The 21,216-nt window shown below is 38.8% G+C and overlaps 1 protein-coding gene across 2 annotated transcripts; it reads right to left on the bottom strand.

Annotated features, from left to right (window-relative positions):
* Positions 1-1,417: 1,417 nt before the first annotated feature.
* Positions 1,418-20,702, bottom strand: Cyp366a1 (cytochrome P450 CYP366A1). Of its 2 annotated transcripts, none has more exons than XM_038017848.2 (11): positions 20,636-20,702; positions 18,783-18,947; positions 17,764-17,853; positions 16,202-16,312; positions 15,226-15,411; positions 12,791-12,987; positions 11,671-11,731; positions 10,368-10,569; positions 9,528-9,685; positions 2,964-3,140; positions 1,418-1,594 (listed from the first exon to the last, which is right to left on the bottom strand). In XM_038017848.2, exons 1-11 carry the CDS (start codon positions 20,688-20,690, stop codon positions 1,434-1,436), a joined length of 1,563 nt encoding a protein of 520 aa, XP_037873776.1. In that variant the 5' UTR covers positions 20,691-20,702; the 3' UTR covers positions 1,418-1,433.
* Between the last annotated feature and the right edge of the window lie 514 nt (positions 20,703-21,216).

The following is a 21,216-nucleotide window of genomic DNA, read 5'->3' as shown; positions in this document are numbered from 1 at the left end:
GTCGGCATTTGGTAAAGCTTTACCTTCCATGTAAACAGGGCCACAGACACCTTTCCGGAGGGTGAATGTTACCTGCGTTGACTTAGTTACACTAGGTTTTAATCGCCATCTCTGCAGCCAAGCATCTACTTTGTCAAGCTGTACTTGTAGTTGTAATGCTGCATTATGTGGATCTATGTCACTTGCCAGACAAGCTGTATCGTCAGCGTAAGTCGCAGTTACAACATCTTGAGATTGAGGCAGGTCTGCAGTATAGATAGAAAACAGGACCGAACCAAGCACTGATCCCTGGGGTACGGAGGCGTTAATATTATACAGCTTCGAACAGTCCTCTCCAAATTAGACTTGGAATTTTCTGTGTTTTAAGTAGGATCTCAGGAGCATGAAAAAAGAATTCGGTAGGAGGGTTTTCAATTTATATAGTAATCCCTTATGCCAGACTTTATCGAAAGCTTGCTTGATGTCAATAAATGCCGCAGAACAGTATTCCTTCTTTTCTAAGGATTGTCGAATTTTATGAACTACTCTGTGTACTTGTTCGACAGTAGAATGCTTTGCCCGAAATCCAAACTGATGATCCGGTATAATCTTTTCCTGGTCAAGAAGCGGCTTCAGTCTTTTTAGAAATACCGTTTCAAACACCTTAGACAACACAGGTAGAAGACTTATGGGCCTATATGAACTTGGATCTGACGCTGGTTTTCCAGGCTTTATAACCATGCAGACTTGTGCTATTTGCCAGAGTTTTGGGTAATAATGTAGTCTGAGGATAGCATTGAATAACATTGTTAAAAATATTATTACTTTTTTGTGCAATTTTTTAAGTAGACTAGATGATCTACATTTTTTTTTATTGCTTAGTTGGGTGGACGACTTCACAGCCCACCTGGTGTTAAGTGGCTACTAGAACCCATAGACATCTACAACGTAAAATGCGCCACCCACCTTGAGATATAAGTTCTAAAATCTCAGTATAGTTACATCGGCTGTCCTACCCTTTAGACCGAAACGCATTACTGCTTCACGGCAGAAATAGGCAGGGCGGTGGTACCTACCCGCGCGGACTCACAAGAGGTCCTACCATAGATTATACACTTAATATATTTGAGAGGTCCTACCACGCAAATTATAATTTTGCGGGTTTGATTTTTATTACACGATGTTATTCCTTCACCGTGGAAGTCAATCGTGAACATTTGTTGAGTACGTATTTCAATAGAAAAATTGGTACCCGTCTGGGATTCGAACACCGGTGTATCGCTTTAACACGAATGCACCGGTCGTCTTATCCTTTAGGCCACGACGTCATCATCAAACGTACCTACGCGAAAGTTTAAAGGGTTGTGTGACGTCTAATTATTGGGTGGTGTTTGTTTAGTTGTCCATTCGTTCTCCGAATAAAATAAGACGAGTAATATTTGAAGGTACGTGATTTATTTTAAGTTTCTAGTCTTGACTTGCAGGAGGTGGCCTGAGGCCGGCCGCAGTACCACGTCTAACTTCAACTGCAGCTCAGCTTGTTCCGCGGTAAACTCCAGCTCTCGAACGCAACTTGCCAACACTGTCTTCAATATCGCCATAGCGTAATTTTTCCCTGTTGATATATATTTTTTATTGCTTAGATGGGTGGACGAGCTCACAGCCCACCTGATGTTAAGTGGCTAATGGAGCCCATAGACATCTACAACGTAAATGCGCCACCCACCTTGAGATATAAGTTCTAAAGTCTCAGTATAGTTACAACGGCTGCCCCACCCTTCAAACCGAAACGCATTACTGCTTCACGGCAGAAATAGCCAAGGCGGTGATACCTACCCCTCCGGACTCACAAGAGGTCCTACCACCAGTAATAAATATAATAAATGATATAATAAAAGTATACCATGGGATTGAACAGGGAACGAAAGATTTTGTGCTAGTTTGTATTTGTGGTCATGCGACACGCTTCATCTAGCTGATTTATACAGCTTGGTATTTCTCAATTAGTGGTAAACTCCCTATCAGGGTGTGGTTTGAACGGTTTTCTGGTGCTGCATAAGTTGGGTATTATCTTCAATGAATTTGTGGCGGGGGTAGCCTTCATACAACGCAAGATATTTGACAGATGCCTGAATCTCGCTTACGACATTTTCAAGATCAACTTGCATATCGCACATACGGTGCTATAAAGTCACCTATGCAATTTTTGTTAACACAGAACTGAGTATGAGAAAATACATTTTTTAATAGTTTTTAATTAGTGAGACGATAGAGATGTTTGCTTTTACTGATGTAGTTTATAGTTTCACTATTATCATTTTATTTCTATAGCCTAGCAGAACTTGTTTCAATTTATAAGTATTATATAATATTGAATTTTTAAACGTTTCCCTTGAAAAATTGAATAATTCGCATAAGTGACGTTATCGCACCGTATGTGCGATAAATACAAGTTCCGAACCAATACCGTCTTTACCATAAGGGCACACGGGGCCCGTGCCCAGGGCCCCCATTCTCAGGGGCCCCCGAAAGACCGACAATTTCTCTCACACGTTTATTCTCAAAACATTTTTGTCGGGCACATTACACTTTTTTCACAAATCAGTAATCAGAAGGTATTTTTTATTTACAAGGCATATATTATACCTATAATAGAAGATTTTGCTCAACAGAAATCCCGAAAAAACCGATATCGAAATCGTAACCAAAAAACCAGCAGCATTCTAATATCATTAATGACATATTATAATATATCATACTGTATTTGATTACCTATAATAAACGGTCATACTCAGTAATTTTTTTAAATTATAATTCGCTTTTTTTACTTTCCAAAAGGGCCTCAAATTCTTGTGTGCCCAAGGGCCTCATCCCAGTTTAAGACGTCCCTGTTCCCAACAACAATATTCGCTCGATGGAAGGTCTCTCTTTTGTCGTTATCCCCAAAAGGTCATTGATCCAGACGTAACAGTTAATCCTCCTACCTATGCATGCTCTCCTGCCGTAGCTGAAGGCGAGGAAGGCAGCCGGCTGCGCGTGTGGCGGGGCCAGCCAGCGCTCGGGTCGGTACTCTGCCGCGTCGGGTCCCCAGAGTCGGCGCGCGCGGCCCATCACCATCGCGCTCACCGCGCACACCGTTCCTCGAGGCACCACGCACTTACCTGGAATTTGCTTGTCCAATTACTGGTAGCAGGCCACACCGGGCTGTTGTTAATGTCGCATTTATATCTGCCCTAAACACTTTTATAATCTCCTGTCAAATGTCAAAAGTTCGGAATAAACATATAAAAAAATATATACATATATTTATTTTGCTACCTATAATTTAAAATATACATAATATAAATGTTGTCGATGTCGCATCTCTTATTACACAGCATTCCCTATTACAAGGGCAATCTAATTTAAGGATGAAAAATGAAGAAAGCCACAATACTACACATCGAAAAAGAAGTTTCCCTTCATTCACGTGCACCAAGTTGCACGCGCACCGTTTTTATATATTTAAACTGACAAACTACCATTTAACATTTAAGCGTGTCTACGACGTTGGTTATTGTCAAAATTGTAGAAATGGAGAAGGAAGTCTATTGATTGATTGAAAATTCTTTACTGCACAAAAATATTGTACAAAGATGAACTTAACGCCATGCAGGCATTCTCTTCCAGTTAACCCTCGTTGATGAAGTGAAAGACTCAAGAAGTCCGTAGATAGCTGTGATAAAGTTAATACATGGCGATAATTTAAAGAATTATAGTCGACATGAGTAAAAATGAACATTATGTTATAATTACATTGCCAAAATCAATAGATAGATACATACATACAAATACATACAAAATACATAGATGAGAAATACATATCAACTAAAATAAATTATATAAACCACAATATACTACAGAACAATCAAGCAATCTGTGCTTTGAAAAACAGATCATGTAGATACTTTCGCTTTCAAAATATCAACTGTACGTGCTTCACGAAGACTCGAAAACTCTATGAGTCCCTGTTTTTCGTCATATCTCCATAGAATTCATTAAACTGTGAGAAAACGAAAAATAGTATGCATGCATTTATATATTTGTCTTTTTAGTAAGTTAACTATACGTTAACCCAAAGTGTAAAAGTTTTTTTTGTTTTTTTTTGGGGGTAGGTGTCAAAAGTGAAACAAGTGCTTTAAGTTTGAAAATTAAAATTAATTCATTTTATTTACATTATAAAGATTTTGTGATCCTTTTGTGTGTCATTAAGTATATATATGCATGTTGGCAATATTTACATGATTTAAGCCAATAAAAATACCACCTGCCAGCACCCCTTGAAACAGAAACATAACTATGTCGCAATTATCTGCGATTGAGGTTGCTCAAAGAAACTTGGAAGAGTGCTTCACGAAAAGAATGGCCGATCTTGAGGCACAGCTTCATGCTGGAGGGCCTGCGAAGGATACAGTCTCCAAGGTTGCGGAGGAATTCCGAACATTCCGGGAACTTATATTCTCTATGTTGAAACTTCTTCGACAGCAGATTGGTGAGTGCACTCGACTGGTTGATGCGATCGAGACCAGACATCGTCGAAAAAACCTCATCTTTCTGGGAGTCCCTGAAGTTCAAAACGAAGACTGCACCGCTGCCATCTTGGATATTTTGCATAAAAAAATGCTTCTGAATACCTCTGCTGCTGACTTCAATGTGTGTCACCGTATAGGAGCTACTAATAAGGATCATCACCGCCCAATCCTGGTCAGATTGAAATGCTTAGATACACGGATGTCGATTTGGAGGACGAAGTCCAAACTTAAAGGTTCTCCTGTGTCCATCAAGGAATTCCTTACAAAATCTCGACAGGCGGTGTTCGGCAAGAGCCGTCAGTATTTTGGTGTGCGTCAATGTTGGACGCAAGACGGGGTCATTATTATCAAGGCTGCGGATGGAAATCGTCACAGATTGACCACTATGGATGAGTTTAGCGACCTCGCAGTTAAATATCCTATTGTGGATGGTAAGCCAACATCAGCTAAGGGCAGCGTCTCTAAGGCGGCACCGGCTATCACTGTGAACTCGAAATTGCGGAAGACCTAGTGGCCTGTGCTTGTGTTTTTTGTTTTTTTTTTTCACTTTAATTACTTAAGATTATTCGACTTTCACTAATATATTTAGTCTTATGACTTCACAACGTATGTATATCATTATTTTCATTTCACAATTTATGATTTGATGATTTAAATGTTTATCATTGGATTTATTATTTTTCACTTTTACTTTTATTCACGTATTGTTGATGTTGATATGTTTCGTGGGTAGATTAGTGGCATCACGGAGTATAATATTGTCATTGGCAAATGTTAATGTGTTTGTGGGTAGTCTTGTTAAAATAATTAATTCTGTAAATTTGACACTTGACAGACTGTTTTAATTGACTGCGTTCACAGATAAAATTTGCCTTGTAGTTTACTTTTTTGAAGTTTTAATCAGAATATTGTTGTGGAGATTTGTTCTTCATTATTCTAATTAATTGATTTTTTTATTGTAAATTATGGCCTTTATTATGTTTTTCGTTATTAATATTCTTTATTTTCTGTTTCTGTTTTATAAGGTATTGTAATTTTGTTTTTTTGTTTTGTATCATCATCCTGTGTATATCAGCTGGCGGGTGGTGCAGAGACATTGCGCGTGCATTACTTTTAAACTTAATCCTTATTTTTATTTTATGGTAGTATAGTTATATTTATTTTAGTTTATTTTATATATTTATTTATTTATTTTATTATAATAGTATAGTTATAGTTATATTATTCTGTTATATTTAATTTGTATACAATGGAATGTATTGATGATTCGTTTCTTTCTGCTAATGATTCTATGCTGTCATCTGATAACGATAGTTATTGTTCACTTCCCGATTCCCTTGGAGACTGTATACGGCAGACGTTTGATAAATCATCTGACTGCCTTTTAAATGTATGTCACATTAATGCTCAAAGTATACCAAGTCACTACAATGACTTATTCATTACTTTCACTAACACTAACGTTCATGCTGTCTTGATTTCTGAGAGTTGGCTTAAGCCTCATTTACCTTCTGCTATCTACCCTCTCGATGGCTTTACTTTAATACGGAATAATCGTATCGATGCCCGAGGGGGCGGCGTTGCTATATATCTCCGCAGTAACATTTCTTATAAAACAATAGCTTGCTCGTCTGCTGATTCTTCTACACCTGTGGAATATCTCTTTCTTGAAATTTCTATGAAGGGAGCAAAAATTGTTCTCGGTGTCGTATACTGTCCCCCCAACGTCGACTACTTCTCCAGTCTCGAGACGATTCTGGAATCTTTAGGGTCAGATTATTCACATCACATTATCATGGGAGATTTCAACACCAACTTCATAGCTCCTTTATCCTCTCGTTCCCGTAAACTTCAGGAAATCATTAGGTCTACTGGTCTTCATGTCTTGCCTCTACAGGCTACTCACCACAACATTAATGGCGATGATACTTGGCTAGACCTAATGCTGACCTCCACTCCTACCTCTGTACCCACTCACGGTCAATATCCTGCTCCTGGTTTTTCCCATCACGACCTCATCTTTTTATCCTATACGATTAAACCTCCTAAACCACAGCCCAGGGTTTTGTCCATGCGTAGTTTTGGTCGTATGAATAAGGAAAATCTATGCAAAGACGCTTCTAAAGTGGACTGGGACCAACTAATATCTTCACCCTCGGTAGATGAAAAGGTTCACATATTCAATGAGGTTGTCCTTGGGCTTTACAACACTCATGCGCCTATCAGAAAAATTAAACTGAAACGCCCACCAGCTCCTTGGATGACTGAAGGTATTCGGATGGCTATGAGGCGCCGGGATCGGGCTTTTCGAAAATTTAGGAGGAATCGGTGTAATGATAACTGGACTAAATTTAAAGTGTCGAGGAACCGGTGCAATCAGATGATACGTAACGCTAAACGACGCCACATTCTAGAAAACATAAATTCCGCTTCGCCTGCCGATATTTGGAAATTCCTTGGAACTCTGGGTATTGGCAGACAGCGTCACTCTGATTTTCAGGCGACGATAAGTTTGAATGACATCAACTTTCATTTCTCCTCTGCTACACCACTAAATAATCAAACGAAATGTCGCACCTCGAACTACCTGAATGGTTTGTCTCGACTTAATGTTGACTCCTTTGAATTTTCTTCGGTTGCTGTGGATGAGATCAAAAATATTATCCTGTCCATAAAATCGAACGCCGTGGGTTGTGACAATATAAGTCGCCGTATGATCGTCACAATCCTGGATCATCTTCTGCCAGCTATATGGCACATCACAAATTTTTCCCTATCATCAGGCACTTTTCCTTCATTGTGGCGTAAGGCTTATGTTCTTCCTTTTCCTAAAATTCCTAACCCTTCCCTTCCAAATCACTTCAGGCCCATATCTATTCTTCCCTTTCTATCCAAGGTGATAGAGGCCTGCGTACACAAACAATTGTCGCAGTTTATTTTCCGGAACAACCTATTGAGCCCTTACCAGTCTGGCTTCCGACCAGGTCACTCCACCGTTTCCGCTCTCCTTAAAGTGGTTGGCGACATTAGGACAGGTATGCAAGACACTAAAGTCACAGTACTGGTACTAATTGATTTTTCAAATGCGTTCAATGCCGTCAGTCACGATATCCTCCTATCTATTTTGTCCTATATTATGATCTCTCCTACAGCACTGGAATGGTTTTCATCATATCTTCGGGGACGCCAGCAGTGTACTCGTATTGATGACACCTCTTCAAGTTGGTGTAGTGTCAACTCTGGCGTGCCCCAGGGCGGTATTTTGTCTCCATTGTTATTTTCTATTTTTATAAATTTCTTAACACATAATCTTCAGTGTGCGTATCATCTGTATGCTGATGACTTGCAGCTTTATAGACAGACGACTGTGGAGTCTATTTCTCAGGCAATAAACCAGCTAAATAAGGATCTGGACTACATATGCAGTTGGTCAATTAAGTTTGGCTTAACTGTGAATCCAACGAAATGCCAAGCCATTATTGTGGGCAGTCCTCGTATGATCCAACGCTTAACTACTATGTCACTCCCACCTATATTCTATAATGGTACAGCAATTCCCCTAAGTTCCGTGGTTAAGAACCTAGGCCTTTACATAGACTCCACACTCGACTGGAAAGCTCAAGTATCTTACGTTGGACAAAGAACCTCTGGAATTCTTCGTGCTCTGTATCGCCTCAAGAATTTCTTACCATCAGCGACCAAGACTATGCTAGTACAAGCCTTGATCTTCCCTATAATTGATTATGGTGATGTGTGTTATTTTGACCTGAATGCAGACCTTCTTAATAAACTTGATCGTCTTCTTAATAACTGCATTCGATTTATTTTTAATCTTCGTAAATATGATCATATATCTTCCTATCGTGCTCAGCTCAAACTTCTACCGATTCGCCAGCGTCGTGATTTACGTGCACTGACGACTCTTCATTCCTTACTTATGTCTCCCGAACCTCCTTCCTATCTAACTTCCTATTTTCAATATCTTCACTCCAGCCATGAGCGGGCCCTACGTTCTCTCAATAGCCTATTAATTCGTTGTCCCACACACAGTTCTAGTTATGTTCGTAACTCTTTCGTCGTGCAATCTGTTCTGCTATGGAATGTGCTTCCTCTCGAGATCAGGACTATTACTAACCGCTGCACGTTCAAGTTAAGGGTTCGGCGAATGCTGTTGGAAAAGTTAGCGGAATCGTCATGAACTTGATGAAGTTATTTGTTAAGGAAATTTATTAATATATTCCTTTTAATACTGTATAAACTATTATATGTATGTATGTGTGTATATATGTATGTATGTGTGTATATATGTATGTATGTATGTATATGTATATGTATATGTGATTTTGTATATATGTAGATATACTTTTTTGTATGTATTCGTTACCTAATATAAATTTCATTGCACCTACCACTTTTACTCTGCACTACCTTTGGTTGACTGGTAGAGAATGCCTTAGGCATTAAGTCCGCCAATGTAAATTTTACATGAAGTGTAATAAATAAATAAAAATAAATAAAGCAATGGTAGTTGACAGAAGAATCTTACATCCTCTCGAGAACGTATTTATCGCTCTCCTTTGATTGCGTTACATTGCGCAAGCGTAAGGCTGAGACAGCCGGGGAGACTCATCATCTCTCATCATCTCATCACCTCAAGTTGCGTATACTCCGATTACCACTTAATCGGTCGGATTATGCAATTTTTACCACACCCCCTTAGACCAGTATTACAAAACCAAGACTTCGAATAGTTTAACCCGCTAACCCTACGCTAGCCGGATGTCCGCACATTTGTTAATATGTATCGAAGTCAACATAAGCACTCATTTATACCTCTTTTTTTTGAGCCGGAACCGAACCTCTTACTAGGTCCCCGCGCCTAAAGGTCAGGGACCGGACAGTCTGCAGATGTTGAGAGCGGACCGCGGGCCCAAGGGATAGAATTTAGGATTTATTTCATTTATAGAATTTAAATACCTGAGCTGAGTTGTAAGTCCTTATCAGCCATACGCAAGACGGCTGGGAAAGGTGGGAACAAGCGCAAAGTCTCCAGCACCGTGGCTTCGCAGTAGCGCAGGCGGGGCAGGTCCGCTCCGGTCACCGGACGACCACCGTCCCCGACCACGTCGCGAACCCTTAACGTGGATAAAGCGCGATTTCATTAAACAGTCTGCAAAAAACCGTCATTCCCTCCACAGAACTGACTCAATCATTCTAATGTCTCTAAAAACGTAATTACTGGAGGTAGGACCTCTAGTGAGTCCGCACGGGTAGGTACTACCATCCCGCCTGTTTCTGATGTGAAGCAGTAATACGTTTCGGTTTGAAGGGTGGGGTAGCCGTTGTAACTATACTGAGACCTTAGAACTTATATCTCAAGGTGGGTGGCGCATTTACGTTGTAGATGTCTATGGGCTCCAGTAACCACTTAACACCAGGTGAGCTCATCCACCTACATAACAATAAAAAATTAAAAAAAATAGCCAAACTAAGTAAAGATACTTATCTTGTCGTTTACAAGTTTTTTATTATTTCTTTACGTTAATTTTTGATCATGTAAATCTAGATCCACTGCATATTAATATATAAATCCATCCTAATTACGTCATTCGTTAATGACATTAAATACTTGAATCTGTTGCTTGTAAATGTAAATAAAAACTTGAATATTTTAATAATTATTTAAATCACGTCCGGTTTGTTCGAACGAAGGTACAGGTTGATTTAAAAATTACATTTGAAAAGTAAACGAGGTTGTTATTATTTTGAATGCATCGACTCTCCGACAACTAGATGAGCATCAACTGATTGACTTACTCGTTATAGAGTTTATCCTGTAAGTTCTTATCCCGTCCGATCATGAGGAGGGCGTAGAACAGGGTGGTGGCCACCGTCTCGTGTCCCCCAAACAGAACCGTGTCCACCTCAGAGCGGATTTGTTCCACGGACAGCTCCGGTGTACTGACCTGCATTTCCAGCATCAAGTCTAGGAACGACTTGAACCTTCGACGATTTGGTACTAATGGTAAACAAAAATTGATTAAGATTAAACAATATTCATTGGCTCAGGGATGTTATTTGGACTCGTTTGGTGGGACTACTAGAAAACAGGTGGTAGGACCTCTTTTACTGGTGGTAGGACCTCTTTACTGGTGGTAGGACCTCTTATGAGTCTGCATGGGTAGGTACCATCACCCTGCCTATTTCTGCCGTGAAGCAGTAATGCGTTTCGATTTGAAGGGTGGGGCCACCGTTGTAACTATACTGAGAGACCTTAGAAATTGTATCTCAGGGTGGGTGGCGCATTTACGTTGTAGATGTCTATGGGTTCCGGTAACCACTTAACACCAGGTGGGCTGTAAGCTCGTCCACCTAACTAAGCAATAAAAAACAGGAGTGGCGCAGGATAATCCAGGAGAAAGTTATTAGAGGAGGCCACGACCTTCAGCATTGAGGATTATCGACGCAAGGAGGAGAGGTGGGACTACCCTCTTGACCCTTAACAAATGCACACACCGATATACTCGCAGTGTGTTGAGTGTGTAACTTAAAATTGGTATTTTCTTTTCATTTTGAATTAACTAGTCGGCTATTTTTTATCTATTTATTATAAATATACTAATATTATAAAGCTGAAGAGTTTGGTTGTTTGTTTGGTTGAACGCGCTAATCTCAGGAACTACTGGTCCGATTTGAAAAAATCTTTCAGTGTTAGATAGCCCATTTATTGAGGAAGGCCATATATAGGCTATAAGACAATAAGGCCAATACAAGCGCCAATAAAGAATGTTTCAAAATCGGGGTTTAAATAAATAAATAATAAATAAATATTTTAATAACAATCACGCCACGTTAACTGGTCCCGTGATAAGTTCGTAAAGAACTTGTGTTACAGGTACCAGATAACGGAAATAAATGTAAGATTTTTATTATACACATACATATATATAATATACATCCATAACCCTGGAAAAGACATTTATATTTATCATACATATATCTTCGGTTGGCGGGATTCGAACCCGCGACCCCCTTGTGTAGTGACCATGTCACTTACCACTACACCAGACGGCCGTTAAACTTAAAATTAAAGTATCTCTGTTATGAGTTCCATTATTACCTATTTCATTTCTGTTGTCTTGCTTGGCGCATTCTCGCTCTTGGATAAGTTTTGTAATCACCTGTGAAATACAAGATTTAGGTACATTGTTGTACTAGATAGTTTTGATGATCTCACGGATCCACCTGGTGTCATGGATACCAGCATGGAAAAATCAAATACGCAAAATTATAATTTGCGCAATTACTGGTGGTAGGACCTTTTGATAGTCCGCTAGGGTAGGTACCACCACCCTGCCTATTTCTGCCGTGCAGCAGTAATACGTATCGGTTTGAAGGGTGCGGCAGCCGTTGTACTATACTGAGAACTTAGAACTCATATTTCAAGGTGGGTGGCGACATTTACGTTGTAGATGAAATAAATAAAAAATATCCCTCAAAATAATTAAAAATGTTACTGAGAATTTTTGTAAATTAAAATTCTCAGTAATAAGTTATCTCAACAAAGTTATCTCATAATTACTATTACAATAAAATAAAAAAGTGTATCTATACAAATGTATACATATAATAAAAATTATAAAAACATTTTTATGTGATTATTCATTGTGTTTTCTCAGTTTCGCAGTAATTAGTTTTGAATAATCTTCAGATGACCTTATGATGTCTTCGGCTATTTTTTACCTTACTTCAATCGGGTAATAAAGCAAGTAGATCAATATAAACCACTCGCTTTATTACCCGATCAAAGTAATATAAATAAATAAATAAATAATAACCCGAAGACATCACGTCCGAAAGAACAACTCTCTTACGAAATCTTATTTATCTACTGGTGGTAGGACCTCTTGTGAGTCCGCATGGGTAGGTACCACCATCCTGCCTATTTCTGCCGTGAAGCAGTAATGCGTTTCGGTTTGAAGGGCGGGTTAGCCGTTCTACTGTTAAAACTGAGACCTTACAACTCATGTCTTAAGGTGGGTGGCAGCATTTACTTTGTAGAGGTCTATGGGTTCCGGTAACCACTTAACACCAGGTGGGCCGTGAGATCGTGACTCATAATTGGACGCTTAAATAGCGAGACCTCTTTCGTTTTCGCGATGCTGTGTCATCTCATCCTGTCTCCGGCTCCTCGGAGACTAAACAGTAAGTGCCTATCACGACATGTCTTCAAAACTCACCGTATTGGAAACATTATGTAATATGCCGACGCACTTCTGCAGTTCTTTGGATGCTGGAGTTAGACGGTACATGAAATCGAGATGCAGCAGAGGGTTGAGGCCACGTCGGATGAGCAGCTCCAAGCAGCGATGAAAAGCATCGTAATATTCTTTAGTTACGATGCTCTCGGATATCTTCGGAAAACCGAAGGCTGTCTCTAACAACAAACAATATAAATGCATATTTAAAAATAAATTTGGATTAAAATTAGTGTAAGAAAAAATGATTTTATTGTAAAAAAAGCGTGGGGTGTTTTTCAGGGTATTATCAAAATAACCCTTCTACTCATATCTGTTCATAAAATATTTATAACTACTGATACCATGCACCCTACGCTTTTTTTACAATAAAATCATTTTTTCTTACACTATTTTTAATTCAAATTTATTAAAACTTATTTTCTATTTTTTAGTTGGATTTTCTAAAAAAGCGTATTTTGTCAGTTTTTTTAAACTACATATTATTTATTTTTAATTTTTTGGTTGAATTTAATTATTTTCAATTATTTTTTTTCAATTTTTTTTAAATATTGTATTATCTTCGTGCTTCATAAGTATACCAAATTTCGAGTTAATCCGACGTTTTGAAGGGGTTCAAAATCATGTTCAAAGATTCCGTTACATACATACGTCTGAAGCTATTAAAAGCGTATTAAAAATATCAACGCCGCCATGTGACATAAGTCTTGTACTATATTAACAATACAGTTCCGCATAGCTAACATTATATACGTTAATGAATTTTAAATTCGAAGTAAACTTTCGTGTGAAACTATAAAACGTAAAAATGTAAATTTAATTTCGTAGTAACTCATTTTTTTTATTATATAATACATATGTATGTATGTACAAGGTCACATTTGCTATGTCAAAAATTACGGCTTTAATGATGGGTATAATCATGTATAGCCAAAGTCGCAAATCTATATTTTAGAGAAATATGTAATGATCTACTATATTCTAAATCAGTACAGGTGGGAACCAACATTCTGCTTATTATTGAGGCTGAACACTCTGGTTTAAAGGGTGGAACCCTCTTGCTCTACAACTGAAACTTTGGTCTCGTGTCTCAAGCTGGCTGACAAACATATGCGTTGGAATGTCTCTTGGTTTCGATAGGTAATCATTTAACACCAGGTTGTGGTGAAACTATTCATAAAAAATCTCGACATCAGATGCATAAAGTCGAATAACTACAAGTCATATTATATTTTCCTTTTTTATTTTATATTGATCGGTCGATTTTATTTTGGGGTCCTGACCAGTAGACTATCATTTAAGATCAATTATTTAAACCAATCTTGTCCAACATAACTACATATACAATTCCAATGTATCGGACTTAATGCCTCCAAAGATAAAAAAGGAAATGTCACTCTAGTATAAATCCAGAACGAATTATTATAATTACGGGTCAAAAGGGCGCCGTATCTAATAATATACAATAATAGGTATTGCTCGCATGATTAATACGCACGTACCAGCTACATCGGAGGCAAATGACGTATTCGAACGGCAAGATGATTAAAAACGTATACTGTAGGGGCACACACACACACATTTTTATTTTTATTTATTTTATTTTATTTATCTATATATTAATACGTGAAGGCAAAACTTTGTATCCCTTTTAACGAAAATTGCGCGGACGGAGGAGTATGAAATTATCCACACTTATAGAGAATATAGAGAAGAAGTGCACAATGCTAATATTTTTTTTTAAATAATGCATAAAATATACATTAAATTTATAAAGAAAACATTACTCACACTACATACCATGTATTTGACGCACATACGCATGCATACTATTTATTGTCAAACTTTTGTTCTTGACGTCTGTTGTCATATTGAGATTAAATATTGTTTGTCTTTGTTAATATTTTTTATAGTGTAGTCTTGGCGAAATTTGTGATTATAGAAGTATAAAATACAATCATAATAGTGTACAAACTTACAATTCCAATTAATTATAGTCGAATTTCGACTACTGCGGGACCTCTAGTTTATTAAGTTGGACCAACAAAGTGATCATCGATACAAAACATTGAACAATTGACAAAAGTTCATGGCAAATGTCACCTTCATTATAGGTACAATCGACAGTCCATTAACAACATAAATAAAACAAACTAAGATTTGACACACATGCTTAATAACTTACGTGGCGTGTTACCTAGCTACATAATGCAAGATGTCATCTTCACCATTCCACGCTTGTGGGAAAAGGATATTGGGACGACAGTCAGTTGTAACAGTCATACGGCGAACACAGTTCCACTTAGATAGCTATAATAAAACTGTACGTACCTATTGTATTTTCGTTAAATATACAAGTGTGTGAGTTAATAACGACTTTCATTTACAATAACTGGGCTCATCCTAAATATACTAACGACATATAGCCTCAAGCGTAGTGTAGGCCAGGTCGTGCATGATGTCGAAGGGCTCCTCCGTAGTACGAGCCTTCAGTCTCTGGACGAGGTCGGCTGCGCGCCCTGCGAAGACTTCCTGGTATCCTTCCACTATACTCGGCGTGAATGTGCCCGACAACTTCTTGATGCTATTTTTCCAAATTTCCGCTGAAACACCGAGAATGTCAACTGGTTCTAGCACCAGCGCCGTCAATGAGGCGGAGAAAGCGGAATGGTAACTCTAGGCACCGGATGGCAAAGGAAACCAAAATGTCAAACGAAGACATAAAATATTTGAACCGAAATTTTAATTTTAGATAATTTATTGATTGCGGCATTTCTAGTACGCAAAGACTTTGACTTTGCACACTAATTGGCTAATTTTTGCAAAATTTTTTCTCTTCGTATTCACTGATGACCTAAGGGGCTATTCCAGCGAATAGGTTCCTACGCGCGGACAGGTTGGTGAGCTCACGGGCTCAAGAGAATGCTCTAACATTAGCGCGAGCAAGAGCAGGGCTTTGCAGAATCTACCACCGGATCAGAATTGCAATCCACTGAGAAAAGAGGACGAGAAACTCAGTGGCCTGTGTCTATGGGTTAGTTCGCTCGTCGAACTCTTAATAGACGAGTTCGACGAGAACGGTTATCGGTGCTTAAGGGGCCTAAAAGTACCGAGAGTATATCCGGGGGACTGGACAAGACATGTTTTGGGCGACGGCGACTTTGCGCTGCCCCGTCACCTGGGTCAGATAAGTAATTAGCGGCGACCACGACAAATGGATCATCGATGCCCATTGTCACCACAAACTCGCACGTCCAAAATTCAAAATGGTCGTCATTGTTTCGTTTCTCCATTTTAACGCTGTCTGTGGCCGTTATTGTGATATTTTCGCCAGAAAAATTACCTACGTAGATCAGGAGCTCAAACAGAATAGTGACAGGTAAAGGAACATACGTGGAGCCACTACCAGACCGTTTCCAAGCCAGACCTTCGCGAAACTATAGTAATGTGGTTTTTCTATGAACGCGTTGTTCACACCCTTCACATCCTCTGGATCACTGATAACTGGGAAATAAAAGACGAGTTTAATATAATCTGTATATATAAAAATGAAATGCTGTTCGTTAGTCTCGCTAAAACTCGAGAACGGCTGGACCGATTTGGCTAATTTTGGTCTTGAATTATTTGTGGAAGTCCAGAGAAGGTTTAAAAGGTAGATAAATATGCTCGGAATTAAATAAAAATAACAATTTTGTTTTTCCTTTAATGTCCCCCCGTCAGACGGATTCCTTTTGTTTGTTTTAAGTTTATTTTGTACAAAAGTTTAGGTATTTTATTTATCGATTGAGGCATTACGAAGTCTGCCGGGTCAGCTAGTTAGGGATAAAATTACGATTATGGAATTGAGTCAGTGGTTAGTACTGTTTGGTATCGGAATATTGACCCGTCATAGGGTGTCTAGTTAGCTCGCATGGGTAGGTACCACCGTCCTACCTATTTCTGCCGAGAAACAGATACGTATTTCAGTTTGAAATGTGGAACAGCCGTTAAACGATCGCCTTCGGTCGCGTCCTGGCTGAGAGCCCTTGCTCGCCCACCTACCCTGGTGATACTGAAAAGGCCACCAGGCCACCAGTAATCCCTCAATCATAAAAAAAAGATCGACTTCATATAATCAAGATGGGTGTGATTCGCGTCTAAGGACCCCGGTAACCATTAACACCAGGTAAGCCGTGAACTCATATATATGAGTATATGCATCCCTAAATATTTCCGGTATCCCATAGCGCAGAAGAAATCCTTAATTTGTGGCAGTTGAAAGGATAATATTCATAAAATTATTTAATCAAGAAACGCGTGTTTACGTAAGTATTAAAAAAAGCACATATTATGGATTTCAATGTACTATTACAACTAACAATTCTTTCTCAGAAAATAAATACGTGTGAACATATTGAGTTCAAAGGATCATTTATGATTGATAGTCCAAGTACACATTTGATGTGTGTTAGCGACTTCAATTTATTTATTTCTTTTGCGGCTATTATATTATACGTTTTTGTACGTATAAAATAATTACCGCGCCAAAATTAACGATTTACATTCTAATGCAAATAAACGTTTCTTCCCATTATAAAAACTGTGGGACTGCAGACAATGAGAATTACCTACGAAAGCACCTACGAATAAATAATAAGTCCAATGCACACACAATTAAACACACATAATACGCAACGTCATTAAAATCAAATTAGCGCTTAGAGGTTTACCACTTTATCTTCTATCTTCTATATCTAAACACTTGGACGCTATTTGCATATCCCAAACTCCTAAATATTTAATGTCTACCAAAAGGCCAGTACATCGAAACTTTAAGCGCAATCAAAATGTAGCAGGAAGTAAGATGCATGTTATCCTGACCACACCATGTTGTCCAGAATGTAGTGGGCGAGATGAGACGCCCAGACCTGGGTTGATGAGGAGGGCATGATTAATGAATACAGTCGAACACTCACATAAGATAGGCCGCGGACCCAACCAAAAAACAAACGGCATCTCTGTTGTGTCACAGGTCACAGCTATCTTCTCTAAAAATTGAAATAGATCTGAAAAATTACGGGAGTATTTGAACCATCCTCGAAAACGAACATCTTTCTTTTTTTATCCTACCTATGCTGATAGTCTTGAGAGACCATTTCAGCTTAACCTAGCAGGTGAGCTCAGGGGGCTCAAACGTGACGACGTTGCTAACACTAACCCTAGCAAGAGGCAAGAAAGTTAGTGGGCTGTATTTGTGGGTTAATATACTCGCCGAGTCCTTCGTCGCAGCGACGTTTTCTACAAGAACGGTGACCGGTGCTTGGGGTACCTAAAAGTACCTTTAATAGATCGGGAGCATCCCAAATGACGTGTTTAGGGCGACGTCGACTTTTTACCATTCTGTCCGCAAGATCGGGTATGTAGTTACCGGCGGCCACGATGAGAGGGTTCTCCAAATAAATAACCTCTTCGAAATGAACGAGCACCGACTGAAGATCTGATGAGCACGTTTATAATTGAGACGTGCAGGGTTGAAGGGCCCTGATGAACGCGGTATCCGCTGCTGCCTTCAGTGTGCTTAGTGCGAGTTTTTTAACGTTCTTAATAGTGTGAAAATTAACTGAAATTTGTGTTCAATTGGAACAGCGTCCCTAGCGGCAAACGTAGGCAAACGTTCCTACTGCATACAAATTTGAGTTAACTTTTAGGCTATCGAAAACGTTAAAAAAATTCGCACTAAGCACACAGGAAAAGCGATTAATGATGCTTCCAAAATTATGTTTGTCCGTTCCAAAAACATCTGATCCCGATACGGGAAACTGTTCTAATGCCAAAAAATTCTACCAATTTTTTTTCTTGAATATGCTGGCTAACAGTAGCTATATAGTTTTTCATATTTCTGTGAATTTTACTCTCGAAATTATTGGCGAATATATTTTGTTTGTTTGTTTAGTTGACTTATATCACTTGACAATATCTAAAATAGAATTCTTACTTATACTGTTTCTGGGTATTTGATGGATGTTTCCAAGTAGAGGCAGCTGCGGGAAGGAAGGCAACGCAGCGAGCAGTTTACGAGTGCGTCGTGGGGCGCTACACCACCACCACACACACGCGCATAACATCAACAAGCACCACAGAACCTCACTCATAATCAACACTAAAATCAGACCAGTAAGACATAGATTTTAAGTTAATTTACACCCTATTAGAAATCTATATATCAATTCAACGTGAAGCAAAAACTTTGTATCCCTTTTTACGAAAATTGTGCGGACGGAGGAGTATGAAATTTCCCACACTTATAGAGAATATAGAGGAGTGCAGAACGTTAATAATTTTTTTTAATTATGCATAAAAATACATGAAATCAATAAAGAAAACATTACACGCCCTACCATGTATTTGACACACACACACATACTCTTTGTTTAATGTCAAACTTTTGTTATTGCTTAAAGTCTGTAGTCAAATTGAGAATAAGTTAATATTGTTTATCTTTCTTGGCGAAATATGTGACTAGAAATATAGTCTTTGCCAATAGAACCATAATAATGTTCAAACTTATAATTTCAATTAATTACAGTCCAATTTCGACTACTGAGGGACCACTAGTTTAGTTTAAATCACCATTTGTTCTTCGAATTGTCAAAAGCCAGTACAGACTGAATCAACAGCTGGTTAATTTCACTAAAAAGTTACCTAATCGTGAAATTGCTGATAGTGGAACGACTTTTAACATAACTTTGCTGCTCTCGAGTAGGTAATTCTTGAATTGGTACGGACGTGGAACAACTACTCCGGTAATTTTGATGATGAGAAGCAATGATATTAGGAAGGGGCTTGGCTGTGCCCCTGGCATTGCTGACGTCCATGAGCTACGGTAATCACTCACCATCAGCTGGGCCCTATGCTCGTCTGCCTATATTGTCTACAAAGGTAATAAAAAAATTCAAATATTGACAGATTTTTTTTTTTCTTTGATGGATGGACGAGCTCACAGCCCACCTGATGTTAAGTGGTTACTGGAGCCCATAGACATCTACAACGTATATGCGCCACCCACCTCGAGATATAAGTTCTACGGTCTCAGTATAGTTACAACGGCTGCCCCGCCCTTCGAACCGAAACGCATTACTGCTTCACGGCGGAAATAGGCGGGGTGGTGGTACCTACCCGTGCGGACTCCCAAGAGGTCCTACCACCAGTGATTACGCAAATTATAATTTTGCGTTTGATTTATGAGATATCGTAAAAACATTTTTACACTTTTAAACACGGTCGTAAAACTTTCACAATTTCCGATTCTGTTGTACGAAACGTTCCTTCTTACTGGTGGTAGGACCTCTTGTGAGTCCACATGAGTAGGTACCACCACCATGCCTATTTCTGCCGTGAAGCAGTAATGCGTTTCGGTTTGAAGGGTAGGGCAGCCGTTGTAACTATACTGAGACTTTAGGGCTTAGAACTTATATCTCAAGGTGGGTGGTGCTTTTACGTCGTAGATGTCTATGGGCTCCAGTAACTCCTTAACACCAGGTGGCCTGTGAGCTCGTCCACCCATCTAAGCAATAAAAAAAATCCTATACTACAATTAAAGTAGAATAGGAGAAAACTTACAACTTCAGTGGTAATATAACAGGAATAAAGGCGGTAGCCCTGATTGGTTACAATTACCCCTTACAGAATCAATGTCCGTTAGAAGAGTAGATTGTAAGTGTTATATCCTAATTATCTTATTAGAATCGCCTATGAATAACCACCATAGCAACGTAAACTTACTGCTTAAGATTCGAAATCCAGATGAGCAGAGTGTGAATTTACACAAATATAACAAAAGGAACTTACTCAGCAGCGAGTATGTACGTAATGACAAGATGATCGTCGCTTTAGGTAAATGCATGTAGTTATTTAGCGTTACTTCAGTGTTTAAATACCTGTTATAAAATAGCACAGTCGTGAACGTAAGTGAACATTAAAATAATAAGATAACTTAAATAACATATTTAATTAGTTGGGTTAATGAAAATTATTTATCGGATTTTTCTGCTGAATAGAATATGATTACAAAGAGAATATGCATTTCCGTTATCAATTATTTTTTTTGTTTTGTGATAAGTGCCGCTACATAGCTTTCCTTTGGGTGCTGAGATTAGCCAATTAAACCACTGCTGCTCGATCTCTATGAGCTCGAACGATTTTTTTTCCTAACTATGCTGAGCCTTGAAAGGCTATTGCAGCTTTACCCTAGCGTGTAGGTGAGCTCTCGGGGCTCAAACCGAAAGTGTTGCTAACACTAGCCCTAGTAAGAGCAGTGCTTCACAGAATCTACTACAGGTTCGGAAACGCGACCCACTGAGATCATCCGGCGAGAAACTTAGTGGGCTGTGTCTATGGGTTAATTTACGCGTCGAACCCTTCGTCGTAAG

Source organism: Bombyx mori, chromosome 3 (assembly GCF_030269925.1).
Source record: "Bombyx mori chromosome 3, ASM3026992v2".
In the NCBI taxonomy this organism is placed as follows: Eukaryota; Metazoa; Arthropoda; class Insecta; order Lepidoptera; family Bombycidae; genus Bombyx; species Bombyx mori.
Note: the sequence above shows the minus strand (reverse complement) of the source record. Positions and strands in the feature narration are given on the sequence as shown.